The 19,900-nt window shown below is 53.1% G+C and overlaps 1 protein-coding gene across 1 annotated transcript in view; it reads right to left on the bottom strand.

Annotated features, from left to right (window-relative positions):
* The window catches only part of LOC128801727 (zinc finger protein 239-like), a 49,891-nt gene extending 35,871 nt beyond the window's left edge, over positions 1–14,020 (bottom strand). Inside the window, exons 1-2 of the mRNA XM_053967806.1 lie at positions 13,950–14,020; positions 6,653–8,496 (exon numbers count right to left, since the gene is read on the bottom strand). Of these exons, the coding sequence (XP_053823781.1) occupies positions 6,721–8,469 (1,749 nt within the window). The 5' untranslated portion in view covers positions 8,470–8,496; positions 13,950–14,020 and the 3' untranslated portion in view covers positions 6,653–6,720. Of the gene's footprint in view, positions 8,497–13,949 lie in introns of the transcript that reaches the window.
* Positions 14,021–19,900: the final 5,880 nt, after the last annotated feature.

The following is a 19,900-nucleotide window of genomic DNA, read 5'->3' as shown; positions in this document are numbered from 1 at the left end:
TGCTCCCAATTCCCCTGTGTTTCATACCTCGGATCCACCTGCGCTTTATGAGGACTTTGTGCATTTTATATTTGGTGAAGAAGATTTTTATCCTATACCTTATAGCAATGATAAGTTTATCCTTTTCCTGATAGTTTCTGAATCATCTCTGTTGTTCTAGTAAATTGTTATATGATGTGAAAGAATAGTATCCGTTATGTGAAATTTGCTGTATCTGTTATATGAATGTGGTATTGTCATACACCCATACCCTTCACCAATTTGTTTGAACACCAGGGCTCTCCCCTCTCTTTATTTTAAAAGAAAAGGAGGAGATGCTGTGGTGTGGTTTTTGCTTTAAGTTTGTGTTTCCCCACTATTCTCCTCTCTAATCTCCTCCCCTCCCGAGTTACCAATCTCCCCAAGCCATTCCCTAACTTCCTTCCTCCCAAGCTGTCAATCCTCCCTATCCCTACCCTTTTTTCCAGAATGCTCCTTGACTATTGTCTTTGTTTGAAAAGACAGGAGTCTGTGAAGGAAGGCAAGGGCCTCCCGTGAAATGGAAAAGGTAAACCCCCTCCCTCTAAATTACCACAATTTCAAAATAAAAAGGCTCTTAGGCAAAGATATGGGAATAACAGTTCTTTACTAGGAAAAAAACTACATTAAAAAAAATGTAATTAGTACAAACAAAACTACTGGTAGAGTCAGAAACCTGACACTCTGAGGAGTCAGGGTGTTGGTGATAGTCCAGTTAAATGGTGGCTGCTCCTCCTGCTCCTGGAGTGGCAGATGAAATGCTGCTGAAGCGATGGTCCAGTAGAAGGGTGTAGTTTTCTTGTCTGGTGATAGAGTAGATGGGCCTGGTCTTCCTCTGGGAATCCAGTGAACAGGCTGAGTGGCAGTGAGCCATTCAATGGCCCATTAACAGAAGATATCTCCCTGGGGGGAGACATTGTTCTTGGAAGAGATAAGAAAACTGCCCAACTTAACAAAAGATACCTGCACCACCTCGGACAGTTGACAAATAGAATATATGCTTATCTTACAAGCCAGGACTTCTATCTTGTAGTATTCGATACCCCATTTGTTGCTTTGCATTATCCCCCTCCCCTGCTCTCCCTGATAGGTTTATACAATGTTAGTCCTGCCCTAGATTCCTCCCCTGCCATGCCCTCATGGGTTGGTTGCCCTATACCACTCCCCCTATAAAACCCTCTGCAGACCCCCTAACTTTTGTCTTGGGGTCCTGCAGCGTTGCACTCTTTCTCCCAGGTCTGGGGCAGCTCTGACGCCCTTCGGCGCTGCCCCTGCCCTGACTTCCGGGTCCGCTGCTTCTCTCCCGCGTGCCGCTGACGCCGGCACGCCGGTCAGGGTCTGCCAGGTTCCGTCATCTGCGCAAGGGTCTGAGGCAAAGAGGGGAGGAACGTCCAAATCACCCACGAGGAAGGCGGGAAGGCTTTATTGTCACGGAGAGCTGCGGTGAGGGGGTAGCGACCTGCGCTTCCCACTCCACGTGGGGGAAATGGCCGTGGGACTCAGGAGGGAGCGGAATGATATAGGATGATATAGGGGATTTGATAGGGAGGGCAGACGTTCCTCCCCCAATCCGTGGGGGTGCCGTGGTGATGACGTAGTGCGGGGACTGCTGGACTCCAGGACGGTTTGGATGGGTGGTGGTGAGGATCTCTGAGGCCCGGTCTTTAGAGCATATGGTTTATTGTAAAGGATGAAGGGCCCTGCTTAGAGTTGCTAGCCACAACTCGTGGCAGGCCCAGGGAGAGCGGGGGGGGAGAGAGGGAGAGAGAGAGAGAGAGAGTGCCAGGTGGGCGTCCCAGCAGGAGGGTCCAAGAGAGAGAGCGTCCGGTCCCTCGGCCACACCTTATCAGGGGGCTTCAAGGTGGGCTGGGACAGGACTTGGGCCAATGGGGTTACAGACATCGGATACTTCAGGGGAGGGTTACAGGTATGGGATGAACCATACATTGGGGGGTGAGACAGGACATTCCATTTGACCTTAGGATCTATCAGAAGGGGGGATTGCTTTCAGCTTGGCTGTATTATTGTTTTCAGGATGCTCAGTAATGAAGGTTTGGTATTTCAAACCTTGTTTTCATCTCGATATCTGTATTCTCTGATTCTTTTGCCAGGCCATCATATTTATAGGGCCTTGCTATTTCATCTTCCCCAACAACGTAGGACAGCGACCAACCGGGATACCGCAGGGGCAAACACCGAGCCTCGGGCTGAGTGGGATTGTGGGGATGGGGCGGTGGACACGGGGCTTCCTGGGGCCGGACGGGGGAGTGGTCACAGGAGCGGCAGGGGGTGTAAAATCCAACGGCAGGCAGCATGGGGCTAGAAACAGTGCGGGGGGGAACGACACGGGGGAAGCACGGGGGTACACAGGACTCGACTAGCTAACACAAATAAGAACCCCTAAAACTCAATCCCAGCATGCAACAGGGTCCCAGGTCGTGGACCTAATAAATCCATCCAGTGTTACCCCAAGTCCTGTGTCGTCCTTATCTGTTCCTGCGCCGGACCAAGCGATAACTGGGAATAGCAGAGCCCTCGGGGGGAAGGTCGTGCCCCTGCTGTCGCTGCCCAGCACACCACGACAGCGCACTGTGACATGACAGTATGACAGTGTGCATCAAAACGAAGTGTTGACTTTTAAGTGGTAGCTTCCACAGGCCTTTTAGAACACAAATCTGATTGAAAGGATCATTGTCAGGAATTTATATGCCACTATCACTCAGGTGAACTGACAGTGTGATCCTTGCCTCCAGACTAACCCTAAGAATACCCCCAGACAAAACTTGGTCAGACTGGGACAGGCCAAGGACCCGGACAACTGTGGTAAATTGGCTTTTCAAAACCCCCATGGAAAGGGGCATGTCAGTATTTATGAGTATTGACAAATACACTTTCAGGGTGGCCAGAAGCATTCCCCACCAGAACTGTCAAGGTGACCAGAGTAAATAATACCGCTTTAAGAGTTCCAGTCACAATATTCCCAGACAAAGGATCACTATTTTATTTCCAGAATAGTGCAAGAGACCTAGATGGTGGCTTTAAGAAGACAGGTCAAAGAAAATGAAAAGACATGTGGCTGGAACTCCAAGCAGGGAGCTACATGACATACAGCCTGGGAATTAAGTATACGTTAAGTCTCTTACAGAAAAGACTTTGAACCACAGTGGGAAGGACCGTTCCAGATGCTTCTCACCACCCACACCACTATCAAGATTAAGTAGCAGAATGACTGGATCCACCACACTCGAATGAAGCAGGCCCCAGAAGCCCCTTGGAAATTGACACCAAGAGACAATGAACTGAGACTGAAACTTATTTGGGCAAAATGAGTGCATTCTGGGAGCTAGTTTGTAATTTTATTTATGGAACTGCTTTGTGTATAATTGTAATTGAAGTCCTAGAATACCTCTATCCAAAAAAATACTGAATGGCCTTGGTCCCAGGTTCTAATCAGTACCCTGGATCTATGAGAGAGCTGGCCACTGCAGCAGGTGGACTGGCAAACTTAGAACAAGCCCTACAGTTATCCCTAAAAGGCCAGGCTCCAAGATCACAAGTTCATAGTAGGAGCACCTGGTATGGTTCAAGATAACGTGTCTTTAGCTTTCAGTTTTATACAAGCACAGTTTTGGATGCAGCGAACAGCAGCTTTGATCATACGGGAGGGGACGAAAGTAATTTTCCAGCTGAAATTCGAAGGATTGTCTGCGATAATGCCATTGATTCTGAGAAAAAGTTCCAATCCTGATGGACTATGACAAATTTTCAGATTATATAAAGAAATTTCAAAGCATCTGTGACCTATGATCCTGCCTCTAATGTGGCCACTGCCTTTGTACTTACTGTAAGTAATGCCACTGTTTATGTTATCCACCCCATCATCACCCTAGGATTAAATCATGAAAAATGGTGCTCTATCCCCCAGAACATAGGGTGTGGGCACGAAAGGTGAATGAAAAGTGGCAAACAGTAAACTTACAATCTTGTGCTACTGGGGAACAACAAGGATGCATTTGTGAAAGCAATACTATTAATGCTCAAGATGTGTGTCTTGATGCTGAACAAAGTATCTGCCACTTTGAGATTCATCCAGTCACTGATCAGAAAACTGGGCTTGTATATCCTAGTAAAGATTGTGCATGCCTGGGAACTCCTTGTGCTATTGCAAATGTGCCTAGTAGGTCAAATGTACATAGTAAAGCATTAAGGGACACTTATTAACGTAAGGATTTGCATTAAGTAAAAGAATTTACTTCTCATCTTATGGAAAGGGGGGAATGAGACAGAGTGAAAGTTTAACAGGGTCGAAATCCATTTGGATTTAGATGAAATGTTAGCTTGCTAATGTAAGTAAAACATGCTGTTTAGTCTGGTAACTGCAGCACTAGCAAAACTGCTCCAGCAGAGGAGAAAGAATGCAAATTTCCAAGCTAAAGAGATAAGAGATAAGAAAGACTCCTCGGAGCTTGAAACAGACAGCGCAGAGTGACCCAGGTGTTCTTGCTGTACTTTCTGACAAAAAACTAGATACAAGTGTAACTAGCTGTGAGTGTAACGTGAAATCAGCAGAATGAATTCACATGAACCTATTGTGAAATTCTATGCATATGTAAATTAGTAAGGGATAATAAAAAAGGATCGGGAGTCCTCAGGGGCACGCATGTCCTTTGAAGGGAAACAATCCCTACCTGCGCCCAGCACTGTAATAAACATACCGTCCCTCCAAACCTTTATTGGAATTGTGGGTTCTTGATTTTTCACCGCTATTCAGTGGGGACCTTGATCTTTCACCTCCAGGATGCCCTTAGCCACTACCGTGTCCCCTCCCTAGGCCACCGCCCTGACCCCTCCCTGGGCTGGACCCTGGCCAACCTCAGGGACACCCCAGGGACCACCTGGGCCTGTGTGAGAGCCCTGGCCAGCGCCTGGCGGCGTGTGCTGGACAGGCTCGTGGACAGCTGGGCATGGGTGGCCAAGGAGACCACCAAGCTCCGTGACGCCTGCAGGGATGCAGCCACCAGGAGGGGACAGCCGGTGGATGCGGCCATCAGGAGGGAGCAGCGGCTGGAGCTGTACCTGGGGCTGCTGGGGGACTTGGTGACCACATGTGACGAAGCCACCGCGATCCCCCAGGAGCTGCAGCGCCGCCTCGGGGACATCGAGTTAGGCCTGGAGGGGACAATGCAGGTGTCCCCTGATTTCCGTTCAGCCTTGGTGGTCACGGTGGCCGAGGCCGAGCAGCTGTGGGAGGCCAGTGCCCACCAGGCCAAACGTCACCTGCTGGGGACACTTGGGGAAATCAACTCCCTGTTCTTCTGTCCCTCTCCTGGCCACAGTGGCCACGCAGTGGCCGAGCAGAGCCAAAGAGCCACCGAGGACATCTCGAGGTTGCTGTGGACAGAGCAACATCACCACTGGGCCGCCATGGGCTGGGGGTCACCTCTGCAGAGACTTGGGGACATTCTGAGGACACTTTGGGAGCACTTGGGGACACTTGGGGAAGGCGTGTGGCGACGCTGGTGGGGGCAGGGGGGTGAATGAGCCTCCCCTCAGTGCCTTGCAGGAGACCCGGCTGTGATTTGGGGACTGGGGGGGTCCCCAGGCAGCCCCCGCTGCTGAGCACTGACCCTTCCCCAGGGTCACCACCTTCAGTGCCCCTGACCCCACCTCAAGCACTGACCCCCCCCACTGGGACGAGTGGAGACCCCCCTTCTAGGTTTTCTGGTGGTCCAGATGACCCCGAGATTGTGAAAAGTCCTTTTCTCCCAGCCCCGCGGCCAAAGAAGAAGTCGAGATGCGCAGCTTTGCTTCTCACGGTCGTTTATTTTCTCTTATCAATAACATGCTTTGTCCGCTCTGCTGAGCTCTGTCCAGCAGGTCGGTCTGTGGCAGTCTCCCTGCCCTCAGGGCGGTGTTTACCTTTTACACTAAAAACTACCTGTACTATGTTTACAATAACATGCGAACATCTATCATTTCTGTGGGACAGTGTGACTCTACCTTCAACCAATAGAAAAGTGTCACCATCACAGCAAGACATGGAGGGCAAGAAGGAGGAGAAGAAGGTCAGGACAAGCCCAAATCCCTCCATCTTGTCCCCTTGAACCCCTTATTTTAAAACCCTAAAATTCTACTTTTTCACCCTGTGTTAATTCACCTACCACACTACTCAAACCCTTGTGGCTTGTAATTCCTCACACAAAGCTGGCCATTTTCTCCAGGGGCTAAAACCAAAGCCACAGGTATTCTTGACACCATGCCAAGGTCTCCGAGCCCCCTGCCAGAAGCTCAAGCCATCCAGGGCAGCCAGAGGGATGTCCTGGATTCCGACAACCCCCCAATCACCGAGCACCGGGACCGCCCCCGTGCATTGCCTCACCCAATTCACTGACCCCCCCCAAAACTATTGGACACCCCCCGAGCCATGAGCCATCTCCCCTAGTGCACCAGGACCCCCCACTCACGGCCCCTCCCCCATCCATGGGAACTACCCCAAATCACAGCAGCACAAGGAGAAGAAGCCAACACCTTCCCCCCACACAATGGGGATCACCAGGGCTCCACCAAACAGGGGGCACCGGGGATCATCCAGCCCGGAGCCTCCCATGGGGGATGGAGCTGGGGCAGCGCACGAAGCTCTGCCCTCACTCTCCTCCCTCACTCGAAGCTCTTCCCTCACTCAGGGCACTCACAGGGCTTCCCTTAGTGGCGCCGCTGTTGGTGTTTTGTCAAGGTTGAGCTCCTGGAGAAGCTCTTCCCACACTCCCCACACTGGTAGGGCCTCTCCCCGGTGTGGATGCGCCGGTGCATGGTGAGGCTGGAGTTTCGCTTGAAGCCCTTCCCGCAGTCGGGGCAGCGGAAGGGCCTCTCCTCTGTGTGAATCCGCTCGTGTAGGAGGAGATCGGAGCTGCTCTGAAACCTCTTCCCACACTGGGGACACTCGTAGGGCCTCTCCCCGGTGTGGACGCGCTGGTGCACGGTGAGATGGGAGTTTTGCTTGAAGCCCTTCCCACAGTCAGAGCAGCGGAAGGGCCTCTCCTCTGTGTGAATCCGCTCATGTACGAGGAGATCGGAGCTGGTCTGAAACCTCTTCCCACACTGAGGACACTCGTAGGGCCTCTCCCCAGTGTGGATGCGCTGGTGTGCTCTCAGGGCAGAGCGGCACCCAAAGCCCTTCCCGCATTCCAAGCACTCAAAGGGTCGTTCCCCGGTGTGGATCACCTGGTGCCGGATCAGCTCAGAGCTCCGGCTGAAACCCTTCCCACATTCCAAGCAGCTGTAGGGCCATTCCCCAGTGTGGATCACCTGGTGCCGGAGCAGTGCAGAGCTCTCTCTGAAGCTCTTCCCACACTCCCCACACTTATAGGGCCGTTCCCCAGTGTGGATCCTCTGGTGCTGGATAAGATTGGAGCTCTGGTTGAAACCCTTCCCACATTCCAAGCACTTGTAGGGCCGTTCCCCAGTGTGGATCCTCTGGTGCTCGATCAGGCTGGAGCTCTGGTTGAAGCCCTTCCCACATTCCAAGCACTCAAAGGGCCGTTCCCCAGTGTGGATCCTCTGGTGCCGGATCAGGTTGGAGCTCTGGTTGAAACCCAGCCCACACTCCCCACACTTGTAGGGCCGTTCCCCAGTGTGGATCCTCTGGTGCTGGTTCAGGTTGGAGCTGTCTCGGAAACCCTTCCCACATTCACCACACTCGAAGGGCCGTTCCCCAGTGTGGATCACCTGGTGCCGGAGCAGCCCAGAGCTCTCTTTGAAGCCCTTCCCACACTCCCCACACTCGTAGGGCCGTTCCCCAGTGTGGATCCTCTGGTGCTCGATCAGATGGGAGCTGTCTCTGAAACCCTTCCCACACTCCCCACACTCATAGGGCCGTTCCCCAGTGTGGATCCTCTGGTGCCGGACCAGGTGGGAGCTGTCTCTGAAGCTTTTCCCACACTCCCCACACTCATAGGGCCGTTCCCCAGTGTGGATCCTCTGGTGCCGGATCAGGTGGGATCTCTGGTTGAAACCCGTCCCACACTCCCCACACTTGTAGGGCCATTCCCCAGTGTGGATCCTCTGGTGCTGGTTAAGGTTGGAGCTGTCTCTGAAGCTCTTCCCACACTCCCCACACTCATAGGGCCGCTCCCCAGTGTGGATCCTCTGGTGCTGGATCAGGTGGGAGTTGTCTCGGAAACCCTTCCTACACTCCCCACACTCGTAGGGCCGTTCCCCAGTGTGGATCCTCTGGTGCCGGATCAGCTTGGAGCTCCGGCTGAAGCCCTGCCCACATTCCAAGCACTTGTGTGGCTTCTCCCTGCCATGAGCCTTCTCCACCAGCTCCGAGCTCTGGCTGGATCTCTGGCCGCCTTCCTGGCTCAGGGGGGCTCTTTCCTTCCCGCAGCTCCCTGGGCTGGGTTTGCAGCCACTCCTCCTGCAGGATCTCTGGGGCTTTTCCTCCTCCTCCATCCAGCCACGCTCTGGCAACGACAAATCCTGGTTTGGGGAAAAAACAAGAGGAGAGCACCTTGGACTGGAGGTTCCTCCTTGCCCAAGTTCATCTCAGGAAGTCATTGGGAATCTTGTTTCTGTAAGAACCTCCAAAACACCAAGATTCAGCCCAGAAATCCTGCAAACTTCAAGACACAGATCAAAAACTCCCCAAACATCGCAACTCAGCAAAAACTTCCTCCAAAAGATAAAGATTCAGCTGCCACATAAAACCAAAGCACCAACATTTAGCCCAAGAAAGCTCAGAAACACCAAGATTCACCCCGTGAAAATCATGGATCCCCCTCCACAGTCACCTGCTGCATGTGGGGGGAGCAGCGCTCCTGGGGCTGGGGGGAGGTTGCAGATACAGGGAGGGATGGAACCTTGTGCTGCTTCCTGTTTCTGCTCCTCCTCCTCCTCCTCCTCCTGTGTCTCTGCTCTTCCTCACACTCCTCTTCCTCCTGCTACTCCTCCTCTTTGCACAATCTCACCTTCTGCTGCCACGTGCAGTGTTTGACCATTTTGTTCCTCAACCCTGCTTCTCCTTCCCTTCTCCTCCTGCCCCCAGGCCCAGCACCCACTGCCGGCTCCCTCTTCCCCCCAAACCCACAGCATCCCAGCGCAGGGGCAGGGATGGAGCTGGGGCAGGTCGGGCTGGGGCAGCGCTGGGCTCTCGGCCACCTCCGCCCGCACTCGGTCCCCACTGCAGCCGCTCCCGCCAGGACAGCGCGGGGGGCCCAGCCTTGGCGCTGCCCCACTCCCACCTCCCCAAATTCCCCTCGCGGGGGGCGCTGGGGCCGAGGGGGGGGCGCAGGTGGGGTCCAGGTGGGGAAGGCTGGGAGCTGCGAGTCTGCCTGGCAACTGGTGAGTCATCAGCGCCGCGCGCTCTGATTGGCTGAGCTCTGTCTGAGGGCTGGGCCTGCAGCAAGAGGGGACACCCTGCTCCAGGGGGGATCTCCCTCAAACGGGGCACCCCCATGAAAGGAACAAGAGGAAAGTGTCTTTACAAACAGATGCTGTCAATCTGCTCGGAGATAGGGCCAGGGACCTGTACATAAGGAAGTGACAGGAGAAGCCATCGGTTTCAGAAAATGTTATCATTGCTCTGCTGATGTCAATGTTTCCGCACACCCTGGGGCTCATCCGGAATTCCTTCCACCGTCCAGGGCGGCGGGCAGGGAGTGCAGCTGAAGGTGCCTCACCCACTTTGGGTGATCGGCTCCCTTGGCTGGCGGCGGCACTGGGGATTGATTGGGGACCCGGCAGTGACCAGGAGACAGACAAGTGACACATCAGGGGGGTCTGTGAGGAGGCAGCAGGGAGAGAGCACTGAAAATCTCATCCGTGAGTGCACTGGGATCTTCGGGGAGTGAACATGGCAGGGCACCCAGGGAGGGGAGAAAAGGGAAAGCCAGGGAGGGGTCCTGGCCAAAGGGATGATGAGCTCAAAATGTCTCTGAAGGGTCCCCTGGGAGAATGTTGAGGTCGTTTGCACATTCCCCCAGAGGTAATTAAGGACATGGACACTCAGGAGGGCAATAAGGGAAGTGGAGAAGGGATTTGGACAACAGGGGATGGATGGTGTTGGTGTGCTGGGAAGGGATCGGGTGAAGGGGAGTGTGCAGCAATATGGGGAAGGCAAGAAGCAGCAGGAGGGATCAATATGGCAAGGAAAAGGATGATGGAAAAGAGGAGGAAGAGAAAAATACAGAGCACTGAGATGTTTTCCAGCACTGTTTTATGCTCAGAATTTGCCAGCTGATCCTGCTCCTCTCCATCCCAGGTTTCCAGGACAGGAAAAGAAGGAGGTCAGGATGTCAGGGGGTTTCTCTGCGGTGGGCAGCGGCAGCACCGGGCGCAGAGCTGTGGGACGGGGAGCACGGGCTGGGGGCCTGTGGGGAGCTGCGGGGCCGGGCCGGGGCTGTGGGGCAGCCGGGGCTCAGCGCCAGGCGCTGCCTGACCCCACCAGCCCCGGGCAGGGCCGGCACTGACCCCCGGCCCCCAGGAGGCTGCGGGACGCCCCAGCCGCTGCCCGGCCCCGGGGAGCTGCCGGCCCTGCCCGCCGGGGGGGCCGCCTTTGGACACTGCGGCAGGACAGGGACCGGCTCTGCCATACGGGCTCTGGAGGGGACCCTGAGCACAAGCAGGAAAACAAAGGAACAGCTGGGAAATGCAGAGTGCACATGCAAGGATCAGGATTTTCTATTAACCATTTGGTTTGGGTCCCTGGAGAAAGGAAAGATTTTGCAGAAAGCTCAGCAGCTCTCAGAGGATGAGCACCCACAGGCACTGAGCGGGGCTGCAGGAGTGGCAGAAGAAGGCCCTGGAGCACTTGGGCACAAAGGCACAGCAGCTGAATGCAAGGAGGGATGAGCCAAAGGCCAAGCTGAAGGCAAAGGCCATGGCACAGTTCCTACAGCCCCTCAGGGATCAACCCCAGCGCCCAAGGGGGCCCCAGCACCCAGGGGACGGGGTCGGCCACAAGCACCTGGCAGAGGCATTGCCCTCCTGGGCAGGGGAGAGCCCACCCAAACAGCCCCTGGCAAGGAGTCAGGGCTGGAAACCAAGATGCCATGGGTACGGCTTTTGCCATTGGCTTAGACAAGAAGAAGAGCCAGACCCAGGTCCGATATTCAATTGTCTCCCTTGCAATTCATCCTGGCAATTCCTTACCCTGCTAATTCTCCACCTAGTGCAGGCTGGAGATAAGGGATGGACATCTAAAGCAGTCTGTGGCCACAATCCTGTCTCTTGTGAAATCTCTGCCACAGGAAGCTGGGCTGGCACAGAGCCTGCCTTGGCACTTTGCTGTTCCCAACATCCAAGCAGGACATCGGGCCCTGCCTAAGGACTGCAAAGCAGCACCACTGGTGGCCAAGTGGCGTGGCCCGTGCCAAGTGGCCCTGAGGCCAGAAACAGCCGCCAGCACAGCTGAACACGGGGGGACCCCTCAGCCTCGGCTCCAGGGCTCTGAAGCCCCGGAGATTTGCACTTCCCGCCTGCAGCAGGAGGATGGGAGGCCCCCACTGAGCCTGCACTGAAGGCAGCGCAGCAGCAGCCAGGCCTCCACAGTAGGGCAAGGCCCTGGGCCTGCCCACACATCCTCTGCTCAAATCCTCCGCCTGCCCACCCTCCTTTGGCATCTCCAGACAACGGGGCCAATCCTTGCTGCCACTGCTGCAGCTTCAGCGCTTTCTGTGCCTGCACTGCCGCAGCTGCTGGGGAACACAACGGCACAATTCCACTCTGCCTCTCACTTACACTCACACACTGCGCTGCCTGCCATTGCATCCATGGAAAATACACCAGGGCATCGACTTCAACCTTTTCAACATTTGATTTCTCTACTCAGGCTTGCTTTGCCTTGGCCTTGGGGAATGAAAGGTTAAAGGTTTTTTTAAGGGATGTCCCACCACTCCATGGAGATGAGTTGAACAGCTCAACACTCTGCGAATGGCCCAAAAGATACCCACAAAGATAACGACCAGCAGCAAAACAGCAACCAACACCTACCCCAGACACTGCCCCCGGCACAGCTGGAGACACCTGCTCTGCAAAAGGCTGAGAAGGAAATCCAGCAGTTCCCACCTAATTAACATCAGAAGCAAAGAAATCCGGGTCCAATAGGAACCCAAATACTAAAAACTGCACGACTTGAAACTATAGAACATTAAACCAATGGGTTTATATTGGTTCAGACCGTATCAAGTTTGGGGAAATCTAGTAAAACCCACGTGTCACAGAACGATTTTCTCTGCACAGCCGGGCTATGTGGGGATGGAATGATTTCTGTTGCACATCCTGGCCAGAATCATGTAATGCCTTGACTCTAACACTAAACATATTGGTGGAGATTTTATTTTCCCTGCAGTTTCAGTGCAAAGTTTATAGCATTAGAATATTTTTGGTAATAATCCTACTTCTATACTGCCAGTTAGGTTTGGGTCAGGGATGGGAGAATGAGTTTGTACTTCGAGGAGAAGTAGAAAACCATTAATTGCCTCGGATTTTTTTGGTGTATGTTTGTGTAAGAGATACCAAAATTTTGCTCTGGGTTTGTCGACGTTCACCTTTAGGCTGCATTTTGCAAAATGAGAAGAGATTTAAAGGTTACCTTTTAACTCAGAAACAGTAAAGAGATGATTTGAAGGAAAATAAGAAAAAAAACCCTAAAACATCAGGTTGTGGGGGGGCCACGTGTGCGGCTGCTGAAGGCTGCTCTGGGAGAGAAGCTGCATTCCAGGCAGCCAGCAGAGGAGCTTTAGAAATGCAAATTAACACTGCTGGGGCAAAGTGCGGACAACGTACCCGGCTCTTCTTGCCTGGGGCAGGAATTGGGCTGATTCCCTCTGCCCCTCACCCCAAGCTCTGCCTGCTTGCACAGATGCAATTGGCACAGCTGAAGGCAGAGCCCATGGTCAGGATCTCTGACTCTGCAACAGAAATGGGTGAAGCTGCAAAGGGAAACAGCAAATGGAGAATGTTGTCAAAACTTCACTAAAATAAGGGGGGGGATCATCCCCTTGCCCACTCCAACATGTGCTGTCACTGTCTATGCTATACAGGGAGCATCAGAGCACTGGGTTTTTGCTCTAACAAGTTCAGGGAAATCAGTCGGAATTCAAGTATTTGATGATGTAATCAGAGAAAAGCGGTCAATTGATGCAGCCCCGGTTGGAGGGAGCGCCCAAAATGGGGAAAAGATGAACGGCCAGCAGAACAAATCCTACAACCGAAGGGGACCCGGGAAGAACAAAACAGAGTCAATGAGTGAATCTGCCTGGAGACAGGGCCAGGCACTTGTAGATAAGGAAGTAACGGGAGAAACCATCAGTTCCAATAAATGTTACAAATTGACCCAGACTGCTGCTCAAAGTCCCGCTAAATTCCTCAACTTCCAGAAGAACAAGGACTTCACAGAGCCACGAATATCGGCTGTTATACACAAGGAGGGTGCACATTAACGAGGACAGGCAGCAGGCGCATCGGCAAGTCGGAACCTCCCGAGTCCCTCAGGCAGCGGGCAAAGGCAGAGGGAAATGCGGCCGGGAAAAGGAGCATAAAAAGGAGGCTGCGTACTACAGCAAGGGCAGAGAGCGCACGGCAAATGGCCCACGGCCTCTCCCTCTGCCCAGCAATAAAGTCACTTTGACAGGACTCCTCGGTCTCCTCTGGGCACAGAAACCTCCGGCGACGTGAATTTCCCCGCACGCTCCCGGCGACGGGGCAGCCACCTCTGTCCTAGCCACAGCAAGCGGGACGAGGCAGCGCTGCTCCGGCAGCGGCTCCTGCCCAGGCAGCGGCGGGAAGGAGAGCGCGGGCAGCCGCTCCCGCAGCGCCCTCGGCCCAGGGCCACCACGGGCCGGACACGGCACAAGCAAGCCGCCGCAGCCCCCTGCCGCCCCCTCCGCCCGCAGCGAGCCCCGAGCCCCCGCAGAACCCAGCGCGGCTCCCACCTGCGCCGGGGCCGCCTCCCAGCTCCGCCAATGCCGCCTCCCCGGCCTCCGGCCGCTGCCGCCGCTCCCGGGCCCGCACAGACGCTCCGCCAATGGCGCCGCTGCCCAGCCAGGGCCGCCCTCAGGCCGCCAGCGGGGCCGTGCTTCGCCCCGCTCTCACCAATCAGCGCGCCACAACCACGACTGACGGCACAGCCGGCCAATCGCAGCGAGGGGCGGGCTCTGCACACGGCACCGCCTCGCCCCGCGCTCTCAGGGCCCCCCGGGCTGGGCGAGGGCAAAGCCGCAGCTGAGGAACAGCCCTGGAACGGGCCCGGGCCCGGGCCGGCATCCAGCGCAAACACAAACAAACTTCTCCGCACCTCCCGACACGGCTTTCCCGGCCCTGCGCCTTCGCTGCCTCCGCCTCTGCGGCAAGCCCACGAGCCCCACTTCTCCTGCCCCTAATTAGCAGCATCAGTGCAGCGCTTGGATTTCCCCCAAAAAGGGAAAACCGCCCAAAGCCCTGGGGGTGAGTGGGGCAGGGGAGCGATTTCGGGCAGAAAACTCCAAAACCTGCGAGCAGGATAATGAGAAGTCAAGGAAGAGCCTTGGATGCAGCTTTCCCCCAGGCCTCCCTCCTTCCAGCTGCACCTCCTCCCCCGGCAGGGCAGGAGACAGGGAATGGGGCCATGCTCAGTTCATCCCCCGTGCCTTCTCCCTCTGCTCAGGGACAGGAGTCGTTCCCCTGCTGCACCCTGCGCTCTCTCCCACCGGAGACTTGTCCAGGAACTTCTCCGAGCGGAGTCCATCCCCTGGGGCACAGCCCCCCTCCAAGTGCTGCAGCGTGGGTCACTGTGCCACGGGCTCAGTCCTTCCAGGACAGGCTGCTCCAGCGGGGGCCCCTCTGCCCACGGGCTCACAGCCTCCTCTCAGGCATCCCCGTGCTCCAGCCTGGCTCCTCCAGGGGCTGCAGGGGGATCTCTGCATCCCCACGGATCTGCAGGGGGATCTCTGCATCCCCACGGATCTGCAGGGGGATCTCTGCAGCCCCATTGTTATAAATGAATCAGCCAATTTAAGTATTAGAGGAATTTATTAAATCAAATCCGAGTAAAAATTGGAAAAGCCACAATCAAAACAGCGCCGAGCCGGGCGATCGGAGCTGGGTTCAGGCTCTGCAGCTCCGTGCCCCTGGCAGGTCACGAGGTGCTGATTCCGCAGGGGTTTTTTGTGTTGTTTTCAGACCTAGCAGGATTCCTGGGGGGTCTTCCTGTTCCCTCTCATGGATCTTGCCCCTTTCCACATATTAATGCATGTTCTTTTCTTGTGCAGAGTTTTCCCTGGAATACTCTGATTGCTGAAATCCTGTTAGACGGTAATCTCGAATATCTTGTTCTGGTGAGGAATATTCATCTTATGGGTTCAATGCTTATCTTCTAGATGGAATAATCCTTCAGAATAACCATCCTTTGAGACAGGAATTCATCTTGTGTATATTGTTCTTTCACTTGATTCCATTTAAAAAGACACTGTATTTTTTTTTAGTCCTGAGCACGAATTTATTTTAAATCATATATTACACCCTTGGATCTGCAGGGGGATCTCTGCATCCCCACGGATCTCTGCATCCAGCACCGCCGTCTTTGGAGGCGCCAGGAATAGGCTGAGCTCTGCCTGAAGCTCTTCTCACCTTCCCCACACCCTTCCTGGCACAGGGAGGGTTTTAGCTCCTCACAGCTCCCCGGGCTGGGCTTGCAGCCCCTCCTCGTGTGGGATCTCTGAGGCTTTTCCTCCCCGTTGGATTCCTGCGCCGTGGAGCCGTTCCAAATGGCCTCTTCCACGAGGTTCTGTGGCAGGGATTTGTTCTCCCTGGTCTCTGTCCGCAGCTCAGTGCCTGGGGCAGGAAGGACAAGGAGAGTTAGGCACAGGGAGAAGGGAAAAGGAAAAGGCAGAATGTGAAATACAAAGTTGTGTTTTGTGTCAGGTAAATCAAGGTAACCTGTGTAAATGTAATTGTGAAATGTGTGGAACACGGCCATGGGACAGTTATAGAAATGAGTTCTAATAAACAGCCGAGGAAAGCATGGAAGAAGGCTTTGGAGCCAATCTTTTGTTTGTGATTGACAATTATAAGCCTTAAGCTGTTTTGTAATAAGAACCTTGGAATTATAACTTTAGAATGTTGCTCTGTATTAAGGATTTTAAGACTTTAGAATGTATAAAGAATTAAAAAAGAATGTATAAATGTATAAAGAATTCAAAAGAGGGAAGTGAACCTGTCCCAAGCTCCTCACAAAACAGTGAAAATATCCTGGAGAAGGAAGATGGACATCAACGTCGCTGATTGATGATTTCAAAAAGGGAAGCTGGACATCACTATCAGGGATTAATGGTCCTAGAAAATAGAGCCCACATCAGGAAGATGGACCCCACCATGTGGGACACACATCCTGGGATGTCCATCCCGGGATATTGAAACCTGGAAGAGATCACAATAGAGTACAGAAATTGGAAAGGAACCAAACATCACCATCACAGATTGACGATCCTGAAGTAAAGAATTGTGATGTCAAAAATTGGAAATAGAAACTGCTGAGCAAAGCTTATGAATATGCATGAAGATGATCAATGAATACCAGCAGGCCCAGCAATCAGTGTGCAGTTGGAGGGGAAAACCCCCACCGCTGTACCCAGCGCTGGCTTTGCTCATACGTTACCATATTAATTAATAAATTAATGAATTGAATTGCTGCTTGATATATTGGCTGAGTCAAGCTTCTCATTTCTAACATTCTAATGCTTTTGAATTCCTCTATTGGCTTTTGCATTTCTCTATTGGCTTTTTGAATTTCTCTATTGGCTTTTGGATTTTTCTATTGGGTTTTGCATTTCTCTATTGGCTTTTGCAGGTTCCTATTGACCACGAGCATTTTGCTCTGCTGCTCAATACTGATATTGATTATTGATAATTCCTTGCAGCTGCTCGCTGGCACAATAAAATCTCCGAGTTTGCCCCGACATGTCCAAGGCTGTGTGAGCTTTCTGCCAGGTTTTGGGAATCCTTTAGGAATCCATTTCTCACATCCCTGGGCCCCCCCGGTCCCGGCGCTGTTCCCGGGGGTCCCGCGGCTCCGGGGGGGTGAAAGGGGAGGGGGCGGAACCCCCGTGATGGGTGGGGGGGCACAAAGGGGGGTCCGGGCCCGGTGCTCGGGGGGGGGTCGGTGCTCGAGGGGGGTCGGGGGCACTGAAGGGGGTGCGGGTGCGGTTTTTGGGGGGTCCCGGTGCCCGGTGAGGGGGGTCAGTGCTCAGCAGCGGGGGCTGCCTGGGGACCCCCCGGCCCCCCCAAATCCCAGCCGGGTCTGAAAAACAAAGTTCACTAAGGGATTATTAAACAAAGTTTAAAAAGGGATAAAAAAGGGTTTTGGCGCTCGGCCAAAGAACTCGCCCTTAACTTAACCCTTCGTTCTCCGGATCCGGTTCCACTGCAGGGCTGCAAACGCATTCCTGAGTTTTGACATTATTCAAACACTCCCGGCAGGTTTGGATGTTCCAGGAACTCTTGTTTGGTTCTCACCTCTGTCTTGTCTGCAGGACATTCTGTAGATCAAGTCAATATATTTGATTTCTTCTCCTGGTTCCATCCTGTTGTTTCAGAGCCCCTGGTAAATTCATAAATTCTTCTCAGGTTTGTGTCACTGTTATCACCTGGAGAGGCCGGGCCACAGATGGGAGAAACAACGGAATTGTTTTACACCTGAGTCAGTCACAAAAGCATTTTAACACTGCATAGTCTCTATTTCAATATTTATTATTGATCCATTTCATACTTATCTACTTTTAATATTTTAAGGCCTGTGATATAATATCTATTTATTACTCTAGCATTCAATTGGTTACACGGTGCACACATAAACGGATCGATTTTATTGTACCAGCGAGAAGCTTCAAGGAATCATCAATAACCACTATCAATATCAAGTACCATAGCAAAGTCCTTGTGATCAATAACAACGTGCAGAGGCCAATGCAGAAATGCAGAAGCCAATTATTCTATTGTCATTCATAACCCGGCTCTGCTGCAGCCACAGCAGAAAGCTGCCTCTGCTGCAAGGCACCGAGGGGGTCACTCGCCCCCTGAGCCGCCCCCGCCTCCATGAGTGTCCCCAGAGCGTCCTCAGAGTGTCCCCAAGTGTCCCCAGTGACGTCACCCCAGGAATTCCCATCAGCATTTGGGACAATTCCAATGAAAATTCCCAGAAAATTCCCCACATTTGTCTCAAATCCCGTGTGGGGAGGGGAGAGGGGACAAGTGACAGCAGCAATGTCCCCGATGATGTCACTGTCCCCAGTGATGTCACAGCGGTGACATCGCTGTCCCTGCAGCAGCCTCGGGATGCCCTCATTGAAAAATGCATCTTTTATGATTGGCTTTTTGCAAATATTAAATTGAATATGATATGTATTCTATTGATTAGGAGTGCTGTATTAACATTTTAATAGTATGGGAAATGTAGTTTTGAACTTAAAAATAGAAACATTCTTTGTGGGGTTTTTTTTTAAAGAATGAGATTGTCATTTCGAGATAACAGTCACAGACCACCTAGATCTGCCAGAGAAGAGGAATTTATGGGTTTCTTATCAGAAGAAGCTAATTTCTTCAGGCCTTGCTCAGAGTCCAAGACGCCGTGGGGATTAAAAGAAGGAGTTGACATATTCCAGACAGAGTTTCTTATCGTAAATAGAATGTATGCATAACCATGAAGTATGTATGAATACGCAACAGTGTGTAGTTATTAAGAGTTATTCCTTTGTTCACAAAACATGCTTGTCCAAGCTTAAGTACCCAGAGATCCCACACGAGGAGGGGCTGCAAACCCAGCCCGGGGAGCTGTGAGGAGCTAAAACCCTCCCTGTGCCGGGAAGGGTGTGGGGAAGGTGAGAAGAGCTTCAGGCAGAGCTCAGCCTATTCCTGGCGCCTCCAAAGACGGCGGTACTGGATGCAGAGATCCGTGGGGATGCAGAGATCCCCCTGCAGATCCAAGGGGATGCAGAGATCCCCCTGCAGATCCATGGGTGTAATATATGATTTAAAATAAATTCGTGCTCAGGATTAAAAAAAATACAGTATCTTTTTAAATGGAATCAAGTGAAAGAACAATATACACAAGATGAATTCCTGTCTCAAAGGGTGGTTATTCTGAAGGATTATTCCATCTAGAAGATAAGCATTGAACCCATAAGATGAATATTCCTCACCAGAACAAGATATTCGAGAGGATTACCATCTAACGGGATTTCAGCAATCAGAGTATTCCAGGGAAAACTCTGCACAAGAAAAGAACATGCATTAATATGTGGAAAGGGGCAAGACTGAGGAGAGGGAACAGGAAGACCCCCAGGAATCCTGCTAGGTCTGAAAACAACACAAAAAACCCCTGCGGAATCAGCACCTCGTGACCTGCCAGGGGCACGGAGCTGCAGAGCCTGAACCCAGCTCCGATCGCCTGGCTCGGCGCTGTTTTGATTGTGGCTTTTCCAATTTTTACTCGGATTTGATTTAATAAATTCCTCTAATACTTAAATTGGCTGATTCATTTATAACAATGGGGCTGCAGAGATCCCCCTGCAGATGCGTGGGGATGCAGAGATCCCCCTGCAGCCCCTGGAGGAGCCAGGCTGGAGCACGGGGATGCCTGAGAGGAGGCTGTGAGCCCGTGGGCAGAGGGGCCCCCGCTGGAGCAGCCTGTCCTGGAAGGACTGAGCCCGTGGCACAGTGACCCACGCTGCAGCACTTGGAGGGGGGCTGTGCCCCAGGGGATGGACTCCGCTCGGAGAAGTTCCTGGACAAGTCTCCGGTGGGAGAGAGCGCAGGGTGCAGCAGGGGAACGACTCCTGTCCCTGAGCAGAGGGAGAAGGCACGGGGGATGAACTGAGCATGGCCCCATTCCCTGTCTCCTGCCCTGCCGGGG

This window comes from Vidua chalybeata, chromosome 31 (genome assembly GCF_026979565.1).
Source record: "Vidua chalybeata isolate OUT-0048 chromosome 31, bVidCha1 merged haplotype, whole genome shotgun sequence".
NCBI lineage: Eukaryota > Metazoa > Chordata > Aves > Passeriformes > Viduidae > Vidua > Vidua chalybeata.
This window is presented reverse-complemented; position numbering and strand designations above follow the sequence as displayed.